Here is a 20,056-nt window from a genome sequence, read left to right on the forward strand (position 1 = left end):
TGAAGTTACTTATCATAGAATAGAATCATAGAATTTACAGTGCAGAAGGAGGCCATTCGGCCCATCGAGTCTGCACCGGCTCTTGGAAAGAGCACCCTACCCAAGGTCAACACCGCCACCCTATTCCCATAACCCAGCAACCCCACCCAACACTAAGGGCAATTGTGGACACTAAGGGCAATTTATCATGGCCAATCCACCTAACCTGCACATCTTTGGACTGTGGGAGGAAACCGGAGCACCCGGAGGAAACCCACACACACACACGGGATGTGCAGACTCCGCACAGACAGTGACCCAAGCTGGAATCGAACCTGGGACCCTGGAGCTGTGAAGCAATTGTGCTATCCACAAGGCTACCGTGCTGCCCCAGTCTTTGCATCAGTCTTCACGGTGGAAGACACCAGAGCTCCAGGAAAATCAGGGGGCAGAGGTGAGTGCAGTGACCATCACTAAGGAGAAGGTTCTGGAGAAACTGAAAGGTCTGAAGGTGGATAAGTCACCTGGACTGGATGGACTACACACCAGGGTCCTAAAAGAGATAGCTGAGGAAACTGTGGAGGCATTGGTGGTGATCTTTCATGAATCACTGGAGGCAGGAAGGGTCCCAGAGGACTGGAAAGTGGCTAATGTCACACCACCGTTTAAGAAGGGAGGGAGGCAGAAGATGGGAAATTATAGGCCGGTTAGCCTGACTTCGGTCATTGGTGAGATTTTAAAGATGAGATCGAAGTACTTGAGGGAAGCGAATGGTAAAATAGGACTGAGTCAGCACGGTTTTGTCAAAGGGAGGTCATGTCTGGCAAATTTGTTAAGAGTTCTTTGAGGAGATAACAAGGAACGTAGGCAAAGGAGATTCCAGAAGGCCTTTGACAAGGTGCCGCATAGGAGATTGTTAAATAAGTTAAGAGCCCAGCATGGATAGAGGATTGGCTGACTGGCAGAAGGCAGAGAGTGGGGATGAAGGAATCTTTTTCAGGATGGCATGGGGTGGCTAATGGTGTGCCTCAGGGGTCTGTGCTGGGACCACAACTTTTTTTTCTTTTTAATAAACATTTTATTGAGGTATTTTTTGGTATTATAACAACACAATGAACAATGTACATGAAACTATAAACATAGTGCAAAAGACGTCTCCCTCCCTTACAGGTCCCACCAGTATTAACCCCCTACTCTAAGCTAAACTAAAGCCCCCCCCCCCCCCCCCCCCCCCCCGTCTGCTGACGATTAATTTTCCGGGAAGAAGTTGACGAACGGTTGCCACCCTCCGGGCGAACCTTAACTGACCCTCTCAAGGCAAACTTGATTTTCTCCAAACAGAGAAAGCTAGCCATGTCCGATAGCCAGGTCTCCGACTTCGGGGCTTCGTGTCCCTCCAAGCTAATAGTATCCGTCTCTGGGCTACCAGGGAAGCAAAGGCTAGAACGTCTGCCTCTTTCTCCTCCTGGATTCCCGGGACTTCCGACACCCCGAAAATCGCCACCTCTGGACTCAGCGCCAGCCTTGTTTTTAACACCGTGGACATGACATCTGCAAACCCCTGCCACAATCCCCTAAGCTTCGGACATGCCCAGAACATGTGGACATGGTTCACTGGTCCTCCCGCACATTTTGCACACCTGCCTCCCACCCCAAAGAATCTGCTCATCCGGGCCACTGTCATGTGAGTCCGGTGAACGCCCTTAAATTGTATCAGGCTAAGCCTGGCATATGTTGCGGACGCGTTGACTCTACTCAACGCGTCCGCCCATAAACCATCCTCTCCTCCCACTTGCGCGTCAGCTCCTCGGTCTGCGTCTCCTCTGGCCCCATAAGTTCCTTGTAAATGTCCGAGACACTCCCTTCTCCTACCCCTCTGGAAACTACCCTGTTCTGAATCCCCCTTAGCGGTAGGAGAGGGAAGTTTGACACCTGTTTACGTAGGAAGTCCCGCACCTGCAGATACCCAAATTTGTTTCTCCTCCAGCGCCCTCAACCTCAAAGCTCCCCTCTATAAACATATCCCCCATCCTCTCAATCCCTGCTCTCCGCCATATCCGTAAGCCCCCAATCATACTTCCCAGGGCAAACCAGTGATTATTAGATTGGGGACCAGACCGATGATCCCTCTGCTCCCACATGTCTCCTCCATTGCCCCCAGACTCTCAGGGCCGCCACCACCACGAGGCTGGTGGAGTACCGTGCCAGTGGGAATGGCAGAAGCACAGTTACCAACGCCCCCAAACTGGTGCCTTTGCATGAAGCCACCTCCATACACTCCCATGCCGACCCCTCCCCCACCACCCACTTCCTGATCATGGCTATATTCGCCACCCAGAAATAGTTACTAAGATTTGGCAGCGCCAGCCCGCCCTCTCCCCCGACTCCACTCATGCATTACCTTCCTTATCCGCGGGGTCTTGCCCGCCCAAACAAAGCCAGAGATCACTTTGTTAACACATTTAAAAAAGGAATAAGATGGGGAGACATCGAAGGACAAACAGGAATGGGACCACAACTTTTCACAATATACATTAATGATTTGGAAGAAGAAACTGAAGGCACTGTTGCTAAGTTTGCAGATGATACAAAGATCTGTAGAGGGACAGGTAGTATTGAGGAAGCAAGGGGGCTGCAGAAGGATTTGGACAAGCTAGGAGAGTGGGCAGTGAAGTGGCAAATGAAATACAATGTGGAAAAGTTTGAGGTTATGCACTTTGGAAGGAGGAATTTAGGCATAGACTAATTTCTAAATAGGGAAATGCTTAGGAAATCAGAAGCACAAAGGGAGTCCTTGTTCACGATTCCCTTAAGGTTAACGTGCAGGTTCAGTCGGCAGTTAAGAAGGCAAATGCAATGTTAGCATTCATGTCAAGAGGGCTAGAATACAAGACCAGGGATGTACTTCTGAGGCTGTATAAGGCTCTGGTCAGACCCCATTTGAAGTATTGTGAGCAGTTTTGGGCCCCATATCTAAGGAAGGATGTGCTGGCCTTGGAAAGGGTCCAGAGGAGGTTCACAAGAATGATCCCTGGAATGAAGAACTTGTCGTATGAGGAAAGGTTCAGAACTCTGGGTCTGTACTCATTGGAGTTTAGAAGGATGAGGGGGGGGGGGGAGATCTTACAGGATACTGTGAGGCCTGGATAGAGTGGGGGTGGAGAGGATGTTTCCACTTGTAGGAAAAACTAGAACCAGAGGACACCATCTCAGACTAAAGGGATGATCCTTTAAAACAAAGATGAGGAGGAATTTCTTCAGCCAGAGGGTGGTGAATCTGTGGAACTCTGCCGCAGAAGGTTGTGGAGGCCAAATCACGGAGTGCCTTTAAGACAGAGATCGGATAGGTTCTTGATTAATAAGGGGATCAGGGGGTATGGGGAGAAGGCAGGAGAATGGGGATGAGAAAATATCAGCCATGATTGAATGGCGGAGCAGACTCGATGGGCCGAGTGGCCTAATTCTGCTCCTATGTCTTATGGTGTCAGAGAAAGATGGGTCTGTATGCTCCTGTCAGGTCTTTGTCTTTTTTGGGAATCAGTGAGATCGAGGCCTGGATTAACATGGGCGGCAGAGCCCCCTTTGACTGAGAGTTATAGAATCTCTACAGTGCAGGACGCAATTCTGCCCATTGATTCTGCACCAGCCCTTGGAAACAGTACGTTACCTCAGCCCAAGTCCCGACCCCCATTACCGCAACCCAGTCACACAATTTAACCTTTATGGACACTGAGGGGCAATTTAGCATGTCCAATCCTCCTACTTTGCACATCTTTGCACTGTGGGAGGAAACCAGAGCACCAGTGCAAATTCCTCAGTCACCTGAGACCGGAATTGAACCTGGGTCCCTGATGCGGAGAGGCAGCAGTGCTGGCCACTATGCTGGCCATGTTGTTGAACACTCAAGTGCTGCTGCAAATGTTTTGCAAAAGTCTATCGGGAAGCCATCCAGTCCTGGCGCTTTCCCAGGCTGCATGGAATTAATGCATTCCACGATTTCACCCAGCTCTAGTGGTGCTTCTAGCCCTCATTTCCTGTCCTCCCCCTCCACTGGTATATCCAGCTTGTCAAGGAACTGTTCCATCATCGAGTCGGCAGGGGTTCGGAGGTGTATAGCCCTCAGTAGAAGTTTGCAATGGCCTCATTGAACTCGTTTGGGTGTGCTACCATTTCTGGCGCTAACTTGTGCTCTCTCTTTCATGGCTTCCTGTTTTCTCAACTGCGTGGCGTTGTCTCTGAGTTCACAGAAGGCCTCCCCGTGCCCAGCGGAACTGGTGGATTGCCTTCCTTGTGGAACATAGTGCAGAAGGAGGCCATTCGGCCCATCGAGTCTGCACCGACCCACTTAAGCCCTCACTTCCACCCTATCCCCGTAACCCAATAACCCCTCCTAACCTTTTTGGTCACTAAGGGCAATTCATCATGGCCAATCCACCTAACCTGCACGTGTTTGGACTGTGGGAGGAAACCGGAGCACCCGGAGGAAACCCACGCAGACACGAGGAGAACGTGCAGACTCCCCCCAGACAGTGACCCAGCGAGGAATCGAACCTGGGACCCTGGCGCTATGAAGCCACAGTGCTATCCATTTGTGCTACCGTGCTGCCCACCAAGCAGATCAAATTCTGCAATTTTTCCCTTTCCGCCAGCAGCTCACCCTGTGGGCCTGGCCCTGTTCGTTGGGCCAGTCCTTTCTCATGGGCCATTCAAGATGGCCACCAACTACTTCCTCTTTTTCGCCATCTCCATGTGGCGTCTGCCACAACCAGTGCTTTAACCTCCCCTCCCTTGTTTCTCCTTCTGTATTCCCCAACCTTTTTGCTCCTCTCCTAGTCCCCCTCCCCTCAGCTTTACCCCTTCCCCCTGAAGTTGATTTTCCCATCCCCTGCCAGGCATCCTGGGAGGCATGCCACAGCCTCCTTCACTGTACTCCCGTACTCCAGCTACACTAGTTTAGCAGCTCCTCTTAACAGTCAGTTCCTACTATTTAACCCCTACCTCTCTTTCTCTCCGTGACAGCTTTTTCCGAGGTCCCTTGTCGTCATGTCCTGGGACTCCGGCCTCCGCTCCATATTGTCCATTTCCTCCTTCTTGGGGGCCATTGCGGCCTCCACTGCCGTCTCGACGGCTGCCAGAAGGTCTCTTCTCATCTCCCCCCTATATCTCTGGAGGTCTGAGATGATGAAGCCCGTCAATTTGTCCATCAGTGCCCGAATCTGCGCTGGGAGCTCTGTGGGGTCGACCCTCATCAGTTCTGTGCCTCCACTTGCAGTTCCCTGCTCCGAGGCTGAAGGTTTCCTCCTCTTGTCTTAACTGGCTTTTTGGCTGGGCGGCTGGCTCGATCCCATCCTACTTGACAGTGCAGCCAATGGGGGTTAGACTGGGGGATTGTAGGTACTTTTGGTGCCTGTTTGTAGTGTTAAAAGGCCGTAGTCAAACGAGACGAGAGCCATCTTTCATGCGACCGCTCAGCTCATGGCCGCCACCGGAAGTTGGAAGCACCTTTATTTACACCCTCTCTAAATTTTTACGAAGGAGTCAGAGGAGTGGGAAAGACGGATAAGAACAAAAGACAGAAAGGAGAATAAGAAAAGTGACAGGCAGAGAAATCAAGCGGCAGAATTAAATGGGGCCACGGTGAAAATTAATGGGAATGGTGCAAGAAATGTTAAAAAGACAAGCCTTAAGATTGTGCCTTATCGCGTGGAGCATTCGCAATAAAATGGATTAATCACACAAATAGATGTAAATGGGTATAATAGTCAGGATTATGGGGTCATGGCTGCAGGGTGACCAGGGGTGGGAAACTGAACTGAACATCCAGGGGTATTCAGTATTTAGGAAGGACAGACAAGAAGGAAAAGGCGGTGGGGTTCATAGATCATAAAATTTACAGTGCAGAAGGAGGCCATTCGGCCCATCGAGTCTGCACTGGTCCTTGGAGAGAGTACCCTGCTTAAGCCCATACCCTATCCCCATAACCCCATCTAACCTTTTTAGACACCAAGGGCAATTTAGCATGGCCAATCCACCTAACCAGCACATCTTTGGACTGTGGGAGGAAACCCACGCAGACACGGGGAGAACGTAATTACTGGTTAAAGAGGAAATTAGCTCCGACAATGTGGAATCTGTATGGGTAGAGCTGAGAAATGGCATGGGGTAAAATAATGTTCGTGGGGGTTGTATATAGACTCTCAAACTGTAGTGGTGATGTTGGTAGTAACATTAAACAGGAAATTAGAGACACAGGCAATAAAGGAACATCTGTAATTATGGGTGACTTGAATCTGCATATGGATTGGGCAAATCAAACTAGTAACAATACCGTAGCGAAGAATTATTCTTGGGACTGTATACAGGATGGTTTTCTGAATCAATACACTGAGAACAGGCTATCCGAGACTGAGTATTGTGTAATGAGAAATGAATAATTGGCAATTTAGTTGTGCGAAGCACCTTGGGAATAGGTGACCATAACATGATGAGGAGACTGATGTCATTGATTCTGAGACTAGAGTCCTGAATCTTAATAAAGGAAACTACAATGGTATCAGGCTCGAGTTGGCTATGATGGATTGGGGAACATTACTTAAGGATGACGGTGGATAGGCAATGGCAAACATTCAAAGAGCAAATGGATGAACAATTGTTAATTCTTGTCTGGCACAAAAATAAAATGGGAAAGGTGGCCAAACCATGTCTTAGAGATAGTATTACATCCAAAAAGCATACAAATTGGCCAGAAACAACAGCAGGCCTGAGAATTGGAAGCAGTTTGAAATTCAGAGGAGGAATTTAATCCATTCACAGGTTTATTTCTTTCACAAGCTGCATAGTGGCACAGTGGTTGCACTGCTGAACCACAGCACCAGAGACTGGGTTCGATGTGTGGAGTTTGCACGTTCTCCCAGTGTCTGCATGGTTTCCTCCGGGTGCTCTGGTTTCTTGTCACAGTCTAAAGATGTGGTTATGTAGATTGGCCATTCTAAATTGCCTCTTAGTGTCCAAAGATGTGTAGGTGAGGTGGGATTAAGGGGATAGAGTAGGAAATTGGGCCTAGGGGAGGGTGCTCTTTCAGAGGGTTGGTACAGACTTGATGGGCCAAATGGCCTCTTTCTTCACTGTAGGAATTCTATGTTTTTAAAGGGATTGATTAAGAAGGTGAAAATAAGCAAGTTTTTAAAGGGGTGGAGGACAGATGTGGGTGGTGTGCGGGAGGGCCCTCAAATCATGTCCACATGTTTTGGGCATGTCCGAAGCTTAGGGGATTCTGGCAGGGATTTGCCGATGTCATGGTTTTATCATACGGTTTTAAAGACAAGGATGGCACCGAGTCCAGAGGTTTTTGAGTGTCAGAAGACCTAGAGTCCAGAGGGCGCGAGAGGCTGACATTTTGGCCTTTGCCTCCTTGGTAGCCCAGAGACGGATCTTATTGGCGTGGTGGCACTCGGAGCCCCCAAAATCAGGGGTATGGGTTAGCAGCATGGCTGGGTTTCTCAGGCTGGAGAAGATCAAGTTCGCCCAAAGAGGATTCATCTCATAACAGGGTTCGTCTGGAGGTGGCAGCCGTTTATCTACTTCTTTGGGGAAAATTAAACTGTTATCAGATACTATTGGGGAGGGGGGTTAGGGAACGTAGGGGGAGATAGTTTAGTTTAGTTGAGATTAGCCTGTGGAAGAGGGTGGGCTGGGGAACTGTGTGTGTAAGCCATGTTGGCTGGGTATGGTTGTTGGGTGGGGGGGGGGGGGGGGGGGGGGAGTTATTTATTGAGTTACGTTTATATTTGTAACTGTTGTTATAAAATCATAAATGCCTTAATAAAATGTTTTTTTTAAAAAGGTGAAAAGAGAGTATAAAGGGTAAGCTTGCGGAAAACAAAAACTGACTGTAAAAGCTTCTATAGGTGTGTGAAGAGAAAAAGGTTGAAGTCAAATGCAGGTCAGAAATGGGAATTTATAATGATGAACAAAGAAATGGCTGACTAACTAAATACTTACTTTGGTTCTGTCTTCACAAAGGTGGACACAAATAATATACCAGAAATGTTGAGCAACACAGGGCTTTATGTAAGGGACGAACTGGAGGAGAAATAGTGTTGGGGAAATTGATGGGAGTGAAGGCCAATAAATGCCCAGGGCCTGATAACCTACATCCCAGAGAACTTAAGTGACCCAAGAAATAGTGCATGCATTGGTGGCTATGTACCAAATTCGATATACTCTGGAACAGTTCCTCCAGACTGGAGGGTAACTAATGCAACCCCATTTAAAAAAGGGAGGAGAGAAAACAGGGAATTATAGACAAGACAGCCTCATGTCAGTAGTGGGGAAAATGCGGGAGTTAATTATAAAAGAATTAATAGCAGAGCACTTGGAAAACAGTGGCGGGATTGGACAGAGTCAGCATGGATTTATGAAAGAGAAATCATGCCTGACAAATCTATTGGGATTCTTCAAAAATATAACTGGTAGAGTTGACGAGGGGGAGCCAGTGGATGTGGTTTATTTGGACTTTCAGAAGGCTTTTGATAAAGGCCCACCTAAGAGATTAGTGTGTAAAATCTAATTACAAATTTGGATTGGATTTGGTTGGGGGTAGTGTATTGAGATGGATAGAACACTGGTTAGCAGACAAGAAACAAAAATTAGGAATAAACGGGTCTCAGGGGCTGCTTTAGCACTGGGCTAAATAACTGGCTTGTAATGCAGAACAAGGCAGCAGCGCAGGTTCAATTCCCGTACCAGCCTCCCCGAGCAGGCACCGGAATGTGGCAACTCGGGGCTTTTCACAGTAACTTCATTGAAGCCTACTTGTGGCAATAAGCGATTATTATTATTGTACTAAGTGGCAGGCAGTAAGCTACCACACAAGATCGGTGCTAGGACCCCAGCTTTTCACAATATATATTAATGATTTAGATGAGGAAACTGAATGTAATATCTCCAAATTTGCAGATGACACAAAGCTGGGTGGGAGGGTGAACTGCGAGGAAGATGCAGAGATGCTTCAACGTGATTTGGACAAGTTCAGTGTGAGTGACCAAATGCATGGCAGATGCAGTATAATGTGGATAAAATGTGAAGTCATCAACTTTGGTCGCAAAATCAGGAGAGCAGACTATCTGAATGGCTATCGATTGGGGGGGGGGGGGGGGGGAGAATGTGCAACAAGACCTGGGTGTCCTCGTACAACAGCTGCTGAAAGTAAGCATGCAGGTGCAGCTTGCAGTAAAGGCGGCAAATTATACATTGACCTTCATAGGAATAGTGCGCGCAGTTTTAGTCTCCTTATCGGAAGAAGGATGTTCTTGCCATCGAGCGTGAGCAGCAAAGGTTTACCAGACTGATGGTGGGGCTGACATACAAGAGGAGATCGAGTCAGTTAGGATTGTATTCACTGGAGTTTATAAGGAGGGGGTATCTCATGGAAACGTATCAAAACTTCTAACAGGTTAAGGCAGGGTAGATGCAGGAAGAATGTTCCTGATGACAAGGAGTCCAGACCAGGGGTCTTGGTCTAAGGATACGGGGTAAACCATTTACGACAGAGAGGAGAAATGTCTTCATCCGGAGAGTGGTCACCCTGTGAAATGTGAGACCACAGAAAGCAGTTGAGGCCAACTGTATGTTTTCAAGGAGCAGTTAGCTATAGCACTTGGGGCAAAGGTAATCAAAGGATATGGGGGGGGAAAGAGAGAGGCAGGGTCTGGTTATCGAGTTGGATGATCAGCCATGATCATAATGGATAGCGGACTTGAAGGCCAAATGGACCTGCTCCTATTTTCTATGAGAAAATGCTTCTGAATCTCACTTCAGAAACCCTTCCTCCCTCTCTGTCCTGTACATTTTTGCTTTGCTAGTCTATATTAGAATAATTCAAGTCATCCATCACAACCCTGTAGTTGTTGTACCTCTAATTTTCTTGCAAATTTGCTCTTCTATATTTTTCTTACTAGTCTGTGGCTTATAGTAATGTAACAATACCTCTAAGTGTTTCTTCATTCTAACCAATAGATTATGTTCTTGACTTGACTAGGACATAACCTCTCTCTTCAGCACTGTAATGATTTCCTTAATCATTACAGTCACCCTATCTGCTTTCTTTCCTGGAAATCCTCAAATCCAGGGGTATTTAGTAATCTTAATAAATTACTGTGAAAATCAGTTCTGCTCCCATTATCAGCACATTATATTTCAATGTCATTGGCGCCTACAACTGACCATGTACACGTACTGTAAACCTTACGGCATCGCCTCTGATCCCTGTAATACGTTACAATTTTTTACTCCAGTGCCGTTGTATCTTCTAATCCTTTCTGCCCCTTGTTTATTCTTGCATCCTGGTTCCCATCCTGCTGTCAAGTTAATTTAAACCCTGTCCAAGAGAATTGGCAAACCACCCCGCAAGAACATTGGTCCCAGCCTGTATCAATACACTGGATAGCAAAGGCTAGAATGAAAATTACTACATTTGGCCAAGATATGACCGACCAATACAAATTTGCAATGATCAAATACCCAATTAACTGAAGCGATAAATTTGTTGATATTCTGAAAATACAAAATGAAAAATAGAGAACAAACCACATATCGCCATTTTCCATCGAGTTACAGGTGAGAATTCACATTGTAACTGTTTTCCCGCGTACCAACGTCCATTGAAAAGTGCAAAGGCTTGCTGACATTCCTCCTCCCTACAGTAAACCACAAGCAATCAGCTGTTGGCAAAGAAACATTAATTCTAATTTCCTAAAAAATCTACAGATACTTTACACTACAGGTTACACTAGCAGAATCTTAGGAGTACATCCTAGGAGTACACTAGCAGAATCCTAGGAGTTTGGGGCAGCACGGTAGCATTGTGGATAGCACAATTGCTTCACAGCTCCAGGGTCCCAGGTTCGATTCTGGCTTGGGTCATTGTCTGTGCGGAGTCTGCACATCCTCCCCGTGTGTGCGTGGGTTTCCTCCAGGTGCTCCGGTTTCCTCCCACAGTCCAAAGATGTGCAGGTTAAGTGGATTGGCCATGCTAAATTGCCCTTAGTGTCCAAAATTGCCCATAGTGTTGGGTTATGGGGATAGGGTGGAGGTGTGGACCTTGAGTAGGTTGCTCTTTCCAAGAGCCGGTGCAGACTCGATGGGCCGAATGGCCTCCTTCTGCACTGTAAATTCTGAGTACATGCAGAAACAGAATATGGAATTTCACATGCCCATGGTTTGTTACTGATCTGATATGTTATGATGGGACAGGGATGGGCACATACTCAACACATGGAAGAAACCATGTGATTCACAATAGGACCATAGCTGCAGCCAATCACTGAGAAGTACTGAAAAAAGTTGAGGGTAGGGAGAGCTAAATGAAGGAGTGGAACATGACCAGAATGGGAGAGATATACACACAATTCACAAAACTTAAAATTATTTTTAGAGAAACAATTTCCCTTTGCTTCCACCTCAAGCCCCACAGGACCGAATCCCAGCTGATACCCCAGTGCAGTAATGAGAATGTGCTGTATGGTCTGAAGTGAGGTTCTTTGGACAACACATTGAACAGAGGCCCAACTGCCTGCTCACATGTAGTACAGAATCCAATTGAACTACATATAAAAGGGATGAGAGATCTTCCAGCACCCTAGCATTAATAAATCCATTTTTTTTAACTCAATGAAGTGTAGAAAATATACAGACTTACTTCTGATATTGAATGTACACATTTCCTCTGAGATGTGGCTCATAATTACAACTAACCTGGAAAATTAATATTGAGAATTAATATTGTAGTTTTGTGCATTTAAAATTTGGCATTATACCATATTAGGTGCAGTATATTGAACATTTTGGCTTTTCAATACGTTTGTACCCCATTCACCAATTTTAGTTTTTGAACTCAAAGTACTGACCATGTGGAAGAAAATTCTTATTAAGGATAGCTCAAAAGAAGGTGTGTTCCTCAAAACAGTGCTGGTTGAAAGATGTGTATGTTTCCTTCACACGGTTTGGTTACTTTTATATTGTTAAAATTTGCTTTAGATCAATATGGATACTTGTCAAGTAAATCAAGGAGTGTAATTCCAGATGGCAATGCAAATGTCTATAAATCTGGACGTTCCAAGGCGGTTATGTTTTTAAACATCTCCTTAACTTAGGAATCAGAATCCTGGAAGCACCCCAGCTTGGAAACATGTCTATGAGATCCCACAGGGAAAGAAACACAAACAGAAATCTATTGAAATATCAACTAACAGCTTTCACACTTTTGTGCAGCACGGTAGTACAAGTGGCTAGCACTGTGGCTTCACAGCACCAGGGTCCCAGGTTCAATTCCCTGCTGGGTCACTGTCTGTGCGAAGTCTGCACGTTCTCCCCTTGTCTGCGCGGGTTTCCTCCGGGTGCTCCGGTTTCCTCCCACAGTCCAAAGACATGCAGGTTAGATGGATTGGCCACGATAAATTACCCTTAGTGGCCAAAAAGGTAAGGAGGGGTTATTGGGTTACGGGGATAGGGTGGAAGTGAGGGCTTAAGTGGGTCGGTGAAAACTCGATGGGACGAATGGTCTCCTTCTGCACTGAATGTTGTATTATATTCTATGTACACCGTAACTCTCAGAAGAAAAGACAGCTGTTTTGTTTTTTTTAAAGAAACAGAGGGCAGCTACTGCTGTGGAGCAGGAAGATTGATTTGTGCTAACCGAGCAGGATGCTTGGGATTGTCTGGAAGACTCAGGCTAAGTGAAATAATTTCCGCAGGACACAAAGTTTTGATCTAGGGTGGCAAGAACAGGCAAAGGTTGCGGAGAGGTGGGAGTCAGAGAAGGTCTGCTCATGCAATGTTCTTTTTTCATTATTTCATAGAATGTACAGTGAAGGACGCCATTCGCCCGAGTCAGCACCGGCCCTTACAAAGAGCACCCCACTGAAGCCCACGTATCTATCCTATTCCAGTAACCCAGTAATCCCCACTTAACATTTTTTGGATACTAAGGTCAATCCAATCCACCTAACCCACACATCTTTGGACTGTGGGAGGAAACCGGAGCACCCGTAGAAAACCCACAGACACGGGGAGAATGTGCAGACTCCGCACAGACAGTGACCCAGCCGGGAATCGAACCTGGGACCCTGGAGCTGTGAAGCAACTGTGCTACCACTATGCTCCCGTGCTGCCCACATAAAAAGTGCATTTTAAATGCACAATTTCTGTCAATAGCGCAGCACACAGCAAGAGGGATTTGGAAGATGCTATCTTGATTGCATTTGTTAATGTGAAAGTACATTTTATTTAGTTTAATGTATTAGTCGCCTGTTCAGTAATGTTTGATCTATGTTAATTTTAGTTTGTTTGTACTGTACAAGTCTTAAAATATAAAATTTTGTCCTTTGGTTATTTCTATCAGTTGCTGGGAAATTTGTCGCTTTTTAAACATTATTGGTCTCTGTGGGGATAAGAATACTTACAAACTTATAACAAGAGTAGTCTAAATACCTTACAACGCAAGGTATTTGTGTTAAATTCAGCAATTCAACAATTTGTACCTCCTCCTTTAGCATTAGGGTTATAATTGAATTGTGCACAGAGAGATTAGCCCGATAACTGCCCCGCTTTAGCAACATTAAAGGTTGAATTTGAGCAATGTCAATCCATTTTTTGATGAATATAACTAGTCAGCTAAAGAGATTGGAACGACTGCCTAATTTCCCATACCATTAAGTGTGTGTAAGTATTGTAGTGTAGAAGATTGTAGTTTAGTCGGGCAGGATGGTCGGCGCGGGCTTGGAGGGCCGAAGGGCCTGTTCCTGTGCTGTACATTTCTTTGTTCTTTGTTTGTTTATTGTAGAGAAAAGGCAGGACTTGAAGTTACAGGGACAAATTTATTGATCAAGTTCAGAAATGAAAAATACCACTATTATTGATCTCGATTAGCATGCTCTTCCACCAATGCATAATTAGCCTTCAGACAAGCAGAAGGAGTTGCCAGAAACACAGCATTATTGACCCATACACCAATGAAAAATGTGACATATTAATAAGTTCATAATGTGACATAAATAAGTTCTCCTGGGATCAGGCCAATGAATGGGAATAACTGGATTGTTTTGTAGAGAGCCGGTCTGGATTCAAGGGGCTGAATGGCCTCCTTTGTTGTAATAATTCTATGACACAAAGTCCCTTGGTTGGACCATATTTAGAAGTTCTAGCCACACAGTTCTAGTCTCAACATTTTGTACATTCCAGAACGGAGGGGTTATAACGATAAGGAAAGACTGAACGGGCTGGGGGGAGTTTTCTCGAGAAGTCAGAAGAGCAAGTTAAATGTAGTATTTAAAATTATGAAGGGGTTCAGTAGGTTACAGGTGGAAATGATCCTTCCACCGGTGTGGGAAGGCCAAAACCAGAGGCCATAAATACAAGATAATCACTAATTAATCTAATAAGAAGTTCAATGTACTGCCACAAGGAATATTTGAAGCAAATAGCACAGATACATTTAAGGGGAAGCTCAGTTAACATGTGAGGGAGAAGAAAGAGAGGCTATACTAATAGGGTTAAATGAAGTAAAGAGGGTGGAGGAAAAGAAGACTAGTTACAAGCAGATGCAGCTAAACAGCCTGTTTCTACACTGTACATTCTATTCTATATCATATTATCGATTAAATGAATGTATAAAATACCTTAAATTGTACAACTTTTCCAATGTTCTTAAATTCAGGTAGTACATCCTCATAGAATTCTACAAATTGCTGGTAAATGTCCTCTTCACTGTGCTCTAGCCCGGAATCAGTATCATAATCATCTCGCCTACTTTCCTCCATCCCAAAGGTAATAAACATGGCTCGGATAAGAAGAGTATGACTTGATGCTGGGTAAACATGCTTCCGAGAACACCTGTATGAAATAAATTTGTAATCATTCTGTTATACATACAATGATAACAAGAGAATTTCCAACTCCAAACTAATTGTCTGATCCTACTGCCTGCCATCTTAAGGACAGTTAACACGACAATATAAATTGGTTTGTCTAATCATACAAAATAGGATTAGGCTATTCAACCCCTTGAGTCTGCTCTGCCATTCAATAAGATCATGGCTGATCTGTTTGTGTTGAGTTCCACATTTCCCATCTATCCCTGATAATCTAACTCCGCTTTCAAAATATTTAATGACCCACCTTCACTGCCTTCTGAGGCAGAATGTTCCAAAGTCGCACAACTCTCAAGAGAAAAAGATTCTCCTCATCGCTATCCTAAAAGGTGACCCCTAATTTTAAAACAGTGCCCCCCTAGTTCTGGGCTCACCTACGAGAGGAAACATCTTTTCCACATCCACCTTGTCGATACTGTTCAGGATCTTGCATACTTCAATCAAGTCATCCTCACTCTTCAAAACTTAGTAAACAACCCCAGTTTGGCCAACCTTTCCTCATTTGACAACCCGCTCAATCCAGTAAACTTCCTCTGAACCGCTTCCAACACATTTACATCCTTCCTTAACTGCACACAGTACGAGATGCAGTCTCAACAATGAACTGTATAACTGAAGCATGACATAGAATCATAGAAGTTTACAGCATGGAAACAGGCCCTTCGGCCCAACCAGTCCATGCCGCCCAGTTTTTACCATTAAGCTAGTCCCAGTTGCCTGCACTTGGCCCATAACCCTCTATACCCATGTAACTATCTAAATGCTTTTTAAAAGACACAGTTGTACCCAATTGTACTTTTATGTTCAATAATCAGGAAGCAACTGAACCTTTGCAGTTACCTTATTATGGCAGTATCTTTGCTGAAAGTACAACAACCTAGGTTACAAAATACAGGAGTTCAATCAGCCTCTCGGGACTGTTCAATATATAATGAGATCATACCTAATCTGTTTTTATCCCATGACCAGCCTTGGCTCCCTGTCCCTCGATTCCCTTACCTAGTAACCAATAATCTTATCCGAGAAAGCTTTAGACCCAGATCCACAGCCTATTGGGAGAGAGAACTCCAGATCTCCACTATACTTTGTGAAAAAGTATTTTGTGATTTCATTTCTGAATGGTCTAACTTTCCTTTTAAGATTATTCCCCATGTTCTATATTCCCTCTCCTGGACCAAGTCCCTTATATATATATATATCTACTCTGTCTAATTCTTTTATCATCCAGTTCATCTTTCAAGGTGAAGGCGACCATGTTCATCACCTACGGTGTTGGGTAGCGTTCTGGTGTTAAGCAGATGACTATTCCGGGTGATCTATGCCCGGAAGGTTCTTTTGCAAATAAGACAGGCTACCACAGATGATTGAGCTTTAGACAAGTTGCTGACTCAGGAGGGTTTCCCCCTCCTTGCGTTTTCTCTCTGTCTGTGACTTGTTTTCAAAGGAGGTTACACCATTTGATTTGGTTGCACAGGTGTAGAAATTTTGGGCGGACTTCTCCCAAGACTCAAGGTTGATGTCAAAACTCCTACAAGTGAAGCCTTCAGTATGCTTCCTTTGGCCACCTTGACAACACACTTCAGATTCAAGCTCTCCATAGAAGATTTGCTTTGGTAAGTGGGTGTCAGGTATTCTGGCTACATGACCAGCCAACTCATTTGTCATTGTCTCAATATGGCGTGGGTGCTTAGCCTACCAGCTTGGGAGAGGACCTCAGTACTTGGTAATGTGTCCTGACATCTAATCTTCAGAAGCATCTGAAGAAGTTAGTGAAAGTGATTGAGTTTCTTGGCATGACGCTGGTACATAATCCAAAGCTCACAGAGTGGGTAGGGCTGTTACTCAATAAACTTTGTTTGGTATGCAGGCTTACGCCTCTTCATCCAGACATCCCAAGTCAGCCAAAGGTTACACTTGCGCCGATAATTCTTAATGTCTCTCGGCATCAATACAGATGAGAGTGTGTGCTGCCAAGGTAAGCGAATAGCGCATAACGAATTCCCTACAAAGTTTCCTGTTGCCCCTCCATGCTCTCTTAAATATTAGTGACAATGACAATTTCCAAATTCAAGGAAACAATCCTCAGAACACAAGAAATAAGAGTAGACCGTTTGACCCCTCAAGCCTACTTGGCTATTCAATAAGGTCATGCTTGTGGCCTCAACTCTCATGGAAATCATAGAATCCCTACAATGCAAGAGGCCATTCGGCCCAGTGAGTCTACACAGACTCTCCGAAAGAGCACCCTACCTAGACCCGGTCCCCTGCCTTATTCCCATAACCTTCACATCTTTGGACACAAAGGGGCAATTTACCCCTTTCCTTCGCCTTTCCACCCTGCATAACCCTCAGCTCCCTTGTAGATCAAGGATCTGTCTAACTTAGCCATGATTAGATTCAATGACCCAGTCACCACTCTCTGTCAGTAGGGAATTCCAAAGATGAACTCAGAAGGAATTCCCCCTCTTCAGTCTTAAATACAGGACCTCAAATTCTAAAACTGACTAGTTCCAGATTCCTGCATGATGACAAACATACTCTCAGCATTTACTCTTGTCAAGGCCAAATTCTAGAGAGCATATCTGCAACTTCCCCACCAGTTTCTCCTGAGAACCTTGGGTGAACATACGATTTAAGAGGCTATTCGGTCTCTTGAACCTGCTCCACCATTCAATAAGATCACACTGATTGTGAAAAGCATTCTGCCCTAGTGATTGATCCTATTCATCCAGGTCCTATTATTTTCCATACGAGAAGTGGAATGAATCAATCAATAATTCCTCCAAGGTATCTGCTTTGCCATAATCTTTACTGAGATTAATTCAGTTTTAAAGCAGTTCCAATATTACAAGCACGCTAAACTGTTGAAACTAACTGGAGACAAATCATTGGCAGTGTGATTACTCAAGAAACAAGGGAAGTTAATTCATCCAGAAAGTCTTTCTCAAAAAAAGGTTTTATCAACAAGTCTCATACATTTCTTGTTGAGCTTCTATAACATCACAAATTACAGAATGTAACACCAACCTAAGTCACGTTCAGATTTCACATTTGAAGCCACCTACAACCACCAACTTTATTACTCAGCACTATCTTTTCAGCGACCACCCACAAACAGCAAAGTCCCAGCTAAAATTAGGTTCCAGCATCCTAAATTTACGAATCATTTTATACCAGCTTTGTGTAGCACTAAACTTCAAATCACAATTGTTCTACAACAATGGGAAGGAGGGAAACGACGACAATAATCTCTCCCTCAATGTCAACAATACGAAGGAGATTATCATCAACTTTAGGAAACGTAGTGGAGAACATGCCCCTGTCTACATCAATGGGAACGAAGTAGAAAGGGTCGAGAGCTTCAAGTTTTTAGGTATACAGATCACCAACAGCCTGTCCTGGTCCCCCCATGCTGACACTATAGTTAAGAAAGCCCACTAACGACTCTACTTTCTCAGAAGACTGAGGAAATTTGGCATGTGAGCTACGACCCTCACCAACTTCTACAGATGCACCATGTTGCATTCTTTCTGGTTGTATCACAGCTTGGTATGGAGCCTGCTCTACCCAAGACCGCAGGAAACTACAAAAGGTCGTGAATGTAGCCCAGTCCATCACGAAAACCAGCCTATCTATTGACTCTATCTATAATTCCCGCTGCCTCAGAAAGGCAGCCAGCATAATTAAGGACCCCACTCACCCCGGACATACTCTCTTCCACCTTCTTCTGTCAGGAAAAAGATACCAAAGTTTGAGGTCACGTACCAACCGACTCAAGAACAGCTTCTTCCCTACTGCCATCAGACATTTGAATGGACCTACCTCGTATTAAGTTGATCCTTTCTCTACACCTTGCTATAACTGTAACATTATATTCTGCAGTCTCTCCTTCCTTATGTACGGTATGCATTGTTAGTACAGCATGCAAGAAACAATACTTTTCACTGTATACTAATACATATGACAATAATAAATCAAATCAAAATAATTTCTTCACTGAAATAAATGCTGCTGTTCCTGGGGTTCAAATCTCTCAATGGGCATCACTCTGCCACCATAGACTGGATTAATCTGGAATCACATGACCTTTGGTAAACACGGTGGTAGTAAATTTCCACTAGAGTGGAGCAGCGCCAGGTCAATTCCCAGGTTAACCAGACTCAATGAGTAACATCACTTCAGGACTGATATCAACAGGATGGTCACAGAAGAAAGCCAACTCTTCACCTGGGCAGCAAATCATTTAACAGGCAGTAGGTGTGCTTTGAACAAAGGGTACAACATCAAAAGCTATACTTTGTCCAGTTTTCCTTAGATTTTATCATTTATTCAAAATATTTTACTCACCTATCACCAAACCTGCAGGATCCAGTCTTCAGAAAGAATGGACAATATGATTTATCCTTTTCAGTACCATAATCCTCTGGTGCTTCTGGATTATGCCAAGTGCCACCGTTTTCCAACTGTTGACAAAATAATTCACAATTTTAACAGGATTACCCAACTATTGAACATCAAGCTATTGTTTCCAGGACTGTCACTGACCTCCTCTCCTGTGGAGATCTTCCCCCCACCCCCAACTCAGTCTCCCAACCCGCAACAACCCCTTTCTACCTCCTTCCCAAGCTGCACAAACAGGACTGTCCTGGCCCATCCGTCATATCAGCCTGTTGCTGCCCCACGGAACTAATTTCGATCTTGACTGTACTTTCTCCCATTCGCTTCAGAACTACATTTGTGAATATTCCAGTGCCCTATGTCATTTCAAAAACTTCCAGTTTCCTGGCCCTAACAGCCTCCTCTGCACTATGGAAATCCAATCCCTCTACACTTCCATTCCCCCCAGATCAGGTTGAAGGCTCTTCACTTCTTCCTTGAGCAGAGGCCCAAATAGTCTAACACCAGCGCCACCAGCCTGGCTGAACCTGTTCTCTCGCTGAACTATTTCTGCTGTAAGTGGTTTCACTTTCAAATTAAAAATATTACCATGGTACTTGAACGGCTACAAGTTAGGCCTGTATTTTTCTGGGTTATGTGGAACATTCCTACTCAAGCCCCTTCCCCCAATTATTTTCCCATTACATTGATGGCTGTACCAGTACTACTGCCTGCTCTCTCCCAGAACTGGTAAATTCATCAATTTTATTTCT

The 20,056-nt window shown here is 44.8% G+C and overlaps 2 protein-coding genes across 2 annotated transcripts in view; one reads left to right on the forward strand and one right to left on the reverse strand.

Annotated features, from left to right (window-relative positions):
• Positions 1–14,668, forward strand: part of LOC140428217 (AP-1 complex subunit sigma-2) — a 110,370-nt gene extending 95,702 nt beyond the window's left edge. Inside the window, exon 5 of the mRNA XM_072514433.1 lies at positions 12,837–14,668. Coding sequence (XP_072370534.1) covers positions 12,837–12,848 — 12 coding nt within the window. The 3' untranslated portion in view covers positions 12,849–14,668. The remainder of the gene's footprint in view (positions 1–12,836) is intronic.
• The window catches only part of zrsr2 (zinc finger (CCCH type), RNA-binding motif and serine/arginine rich 2), a 53,885-nt gene that overhangs the window by 6,814 nt on the left and 27,015 nt on the right, over positions 1–20,056 (reverse strand). The window contains exons 7-10 of the mRNA XM_072514424.1: positions 19,254–19,369; positions 14,655–14,868; positions 11,678–11,733; positions 10,567–10,676 (exon numbers count right to left, since the gene is read on the reverse strand). Coding sequence (XP_072370525.1) covers positions 10,567–10,676; positions 11,678–11,733; positions 14,655–14,868; positions 19,254–19,369 — 496 coding nt within the window. The remainder of the gene's footprint in view (positions 1–10,566; positions 10,677–11,677; positions 11,734–14,654; positions 14,869–19,253; positions 19,370–20,056) is intronic.

The sequence above is a fragment of the Scyliorhinus torazame genome, chromosome 8 (genome assembly GCF_047496885.1).
Source record: "Scyliorhinus torazame isolate Kashiwa2021f chromosome 8, sScyTor2.1, whole genome shotgun sequence".
Taxonomy (NCBI): Eukaryota; Metazoa; Chordata; class Chondrichthyes; order Carcharhiniformes; family Scyliorhinidae; genus Scyliorhinus; species Scyliorhinus torazame.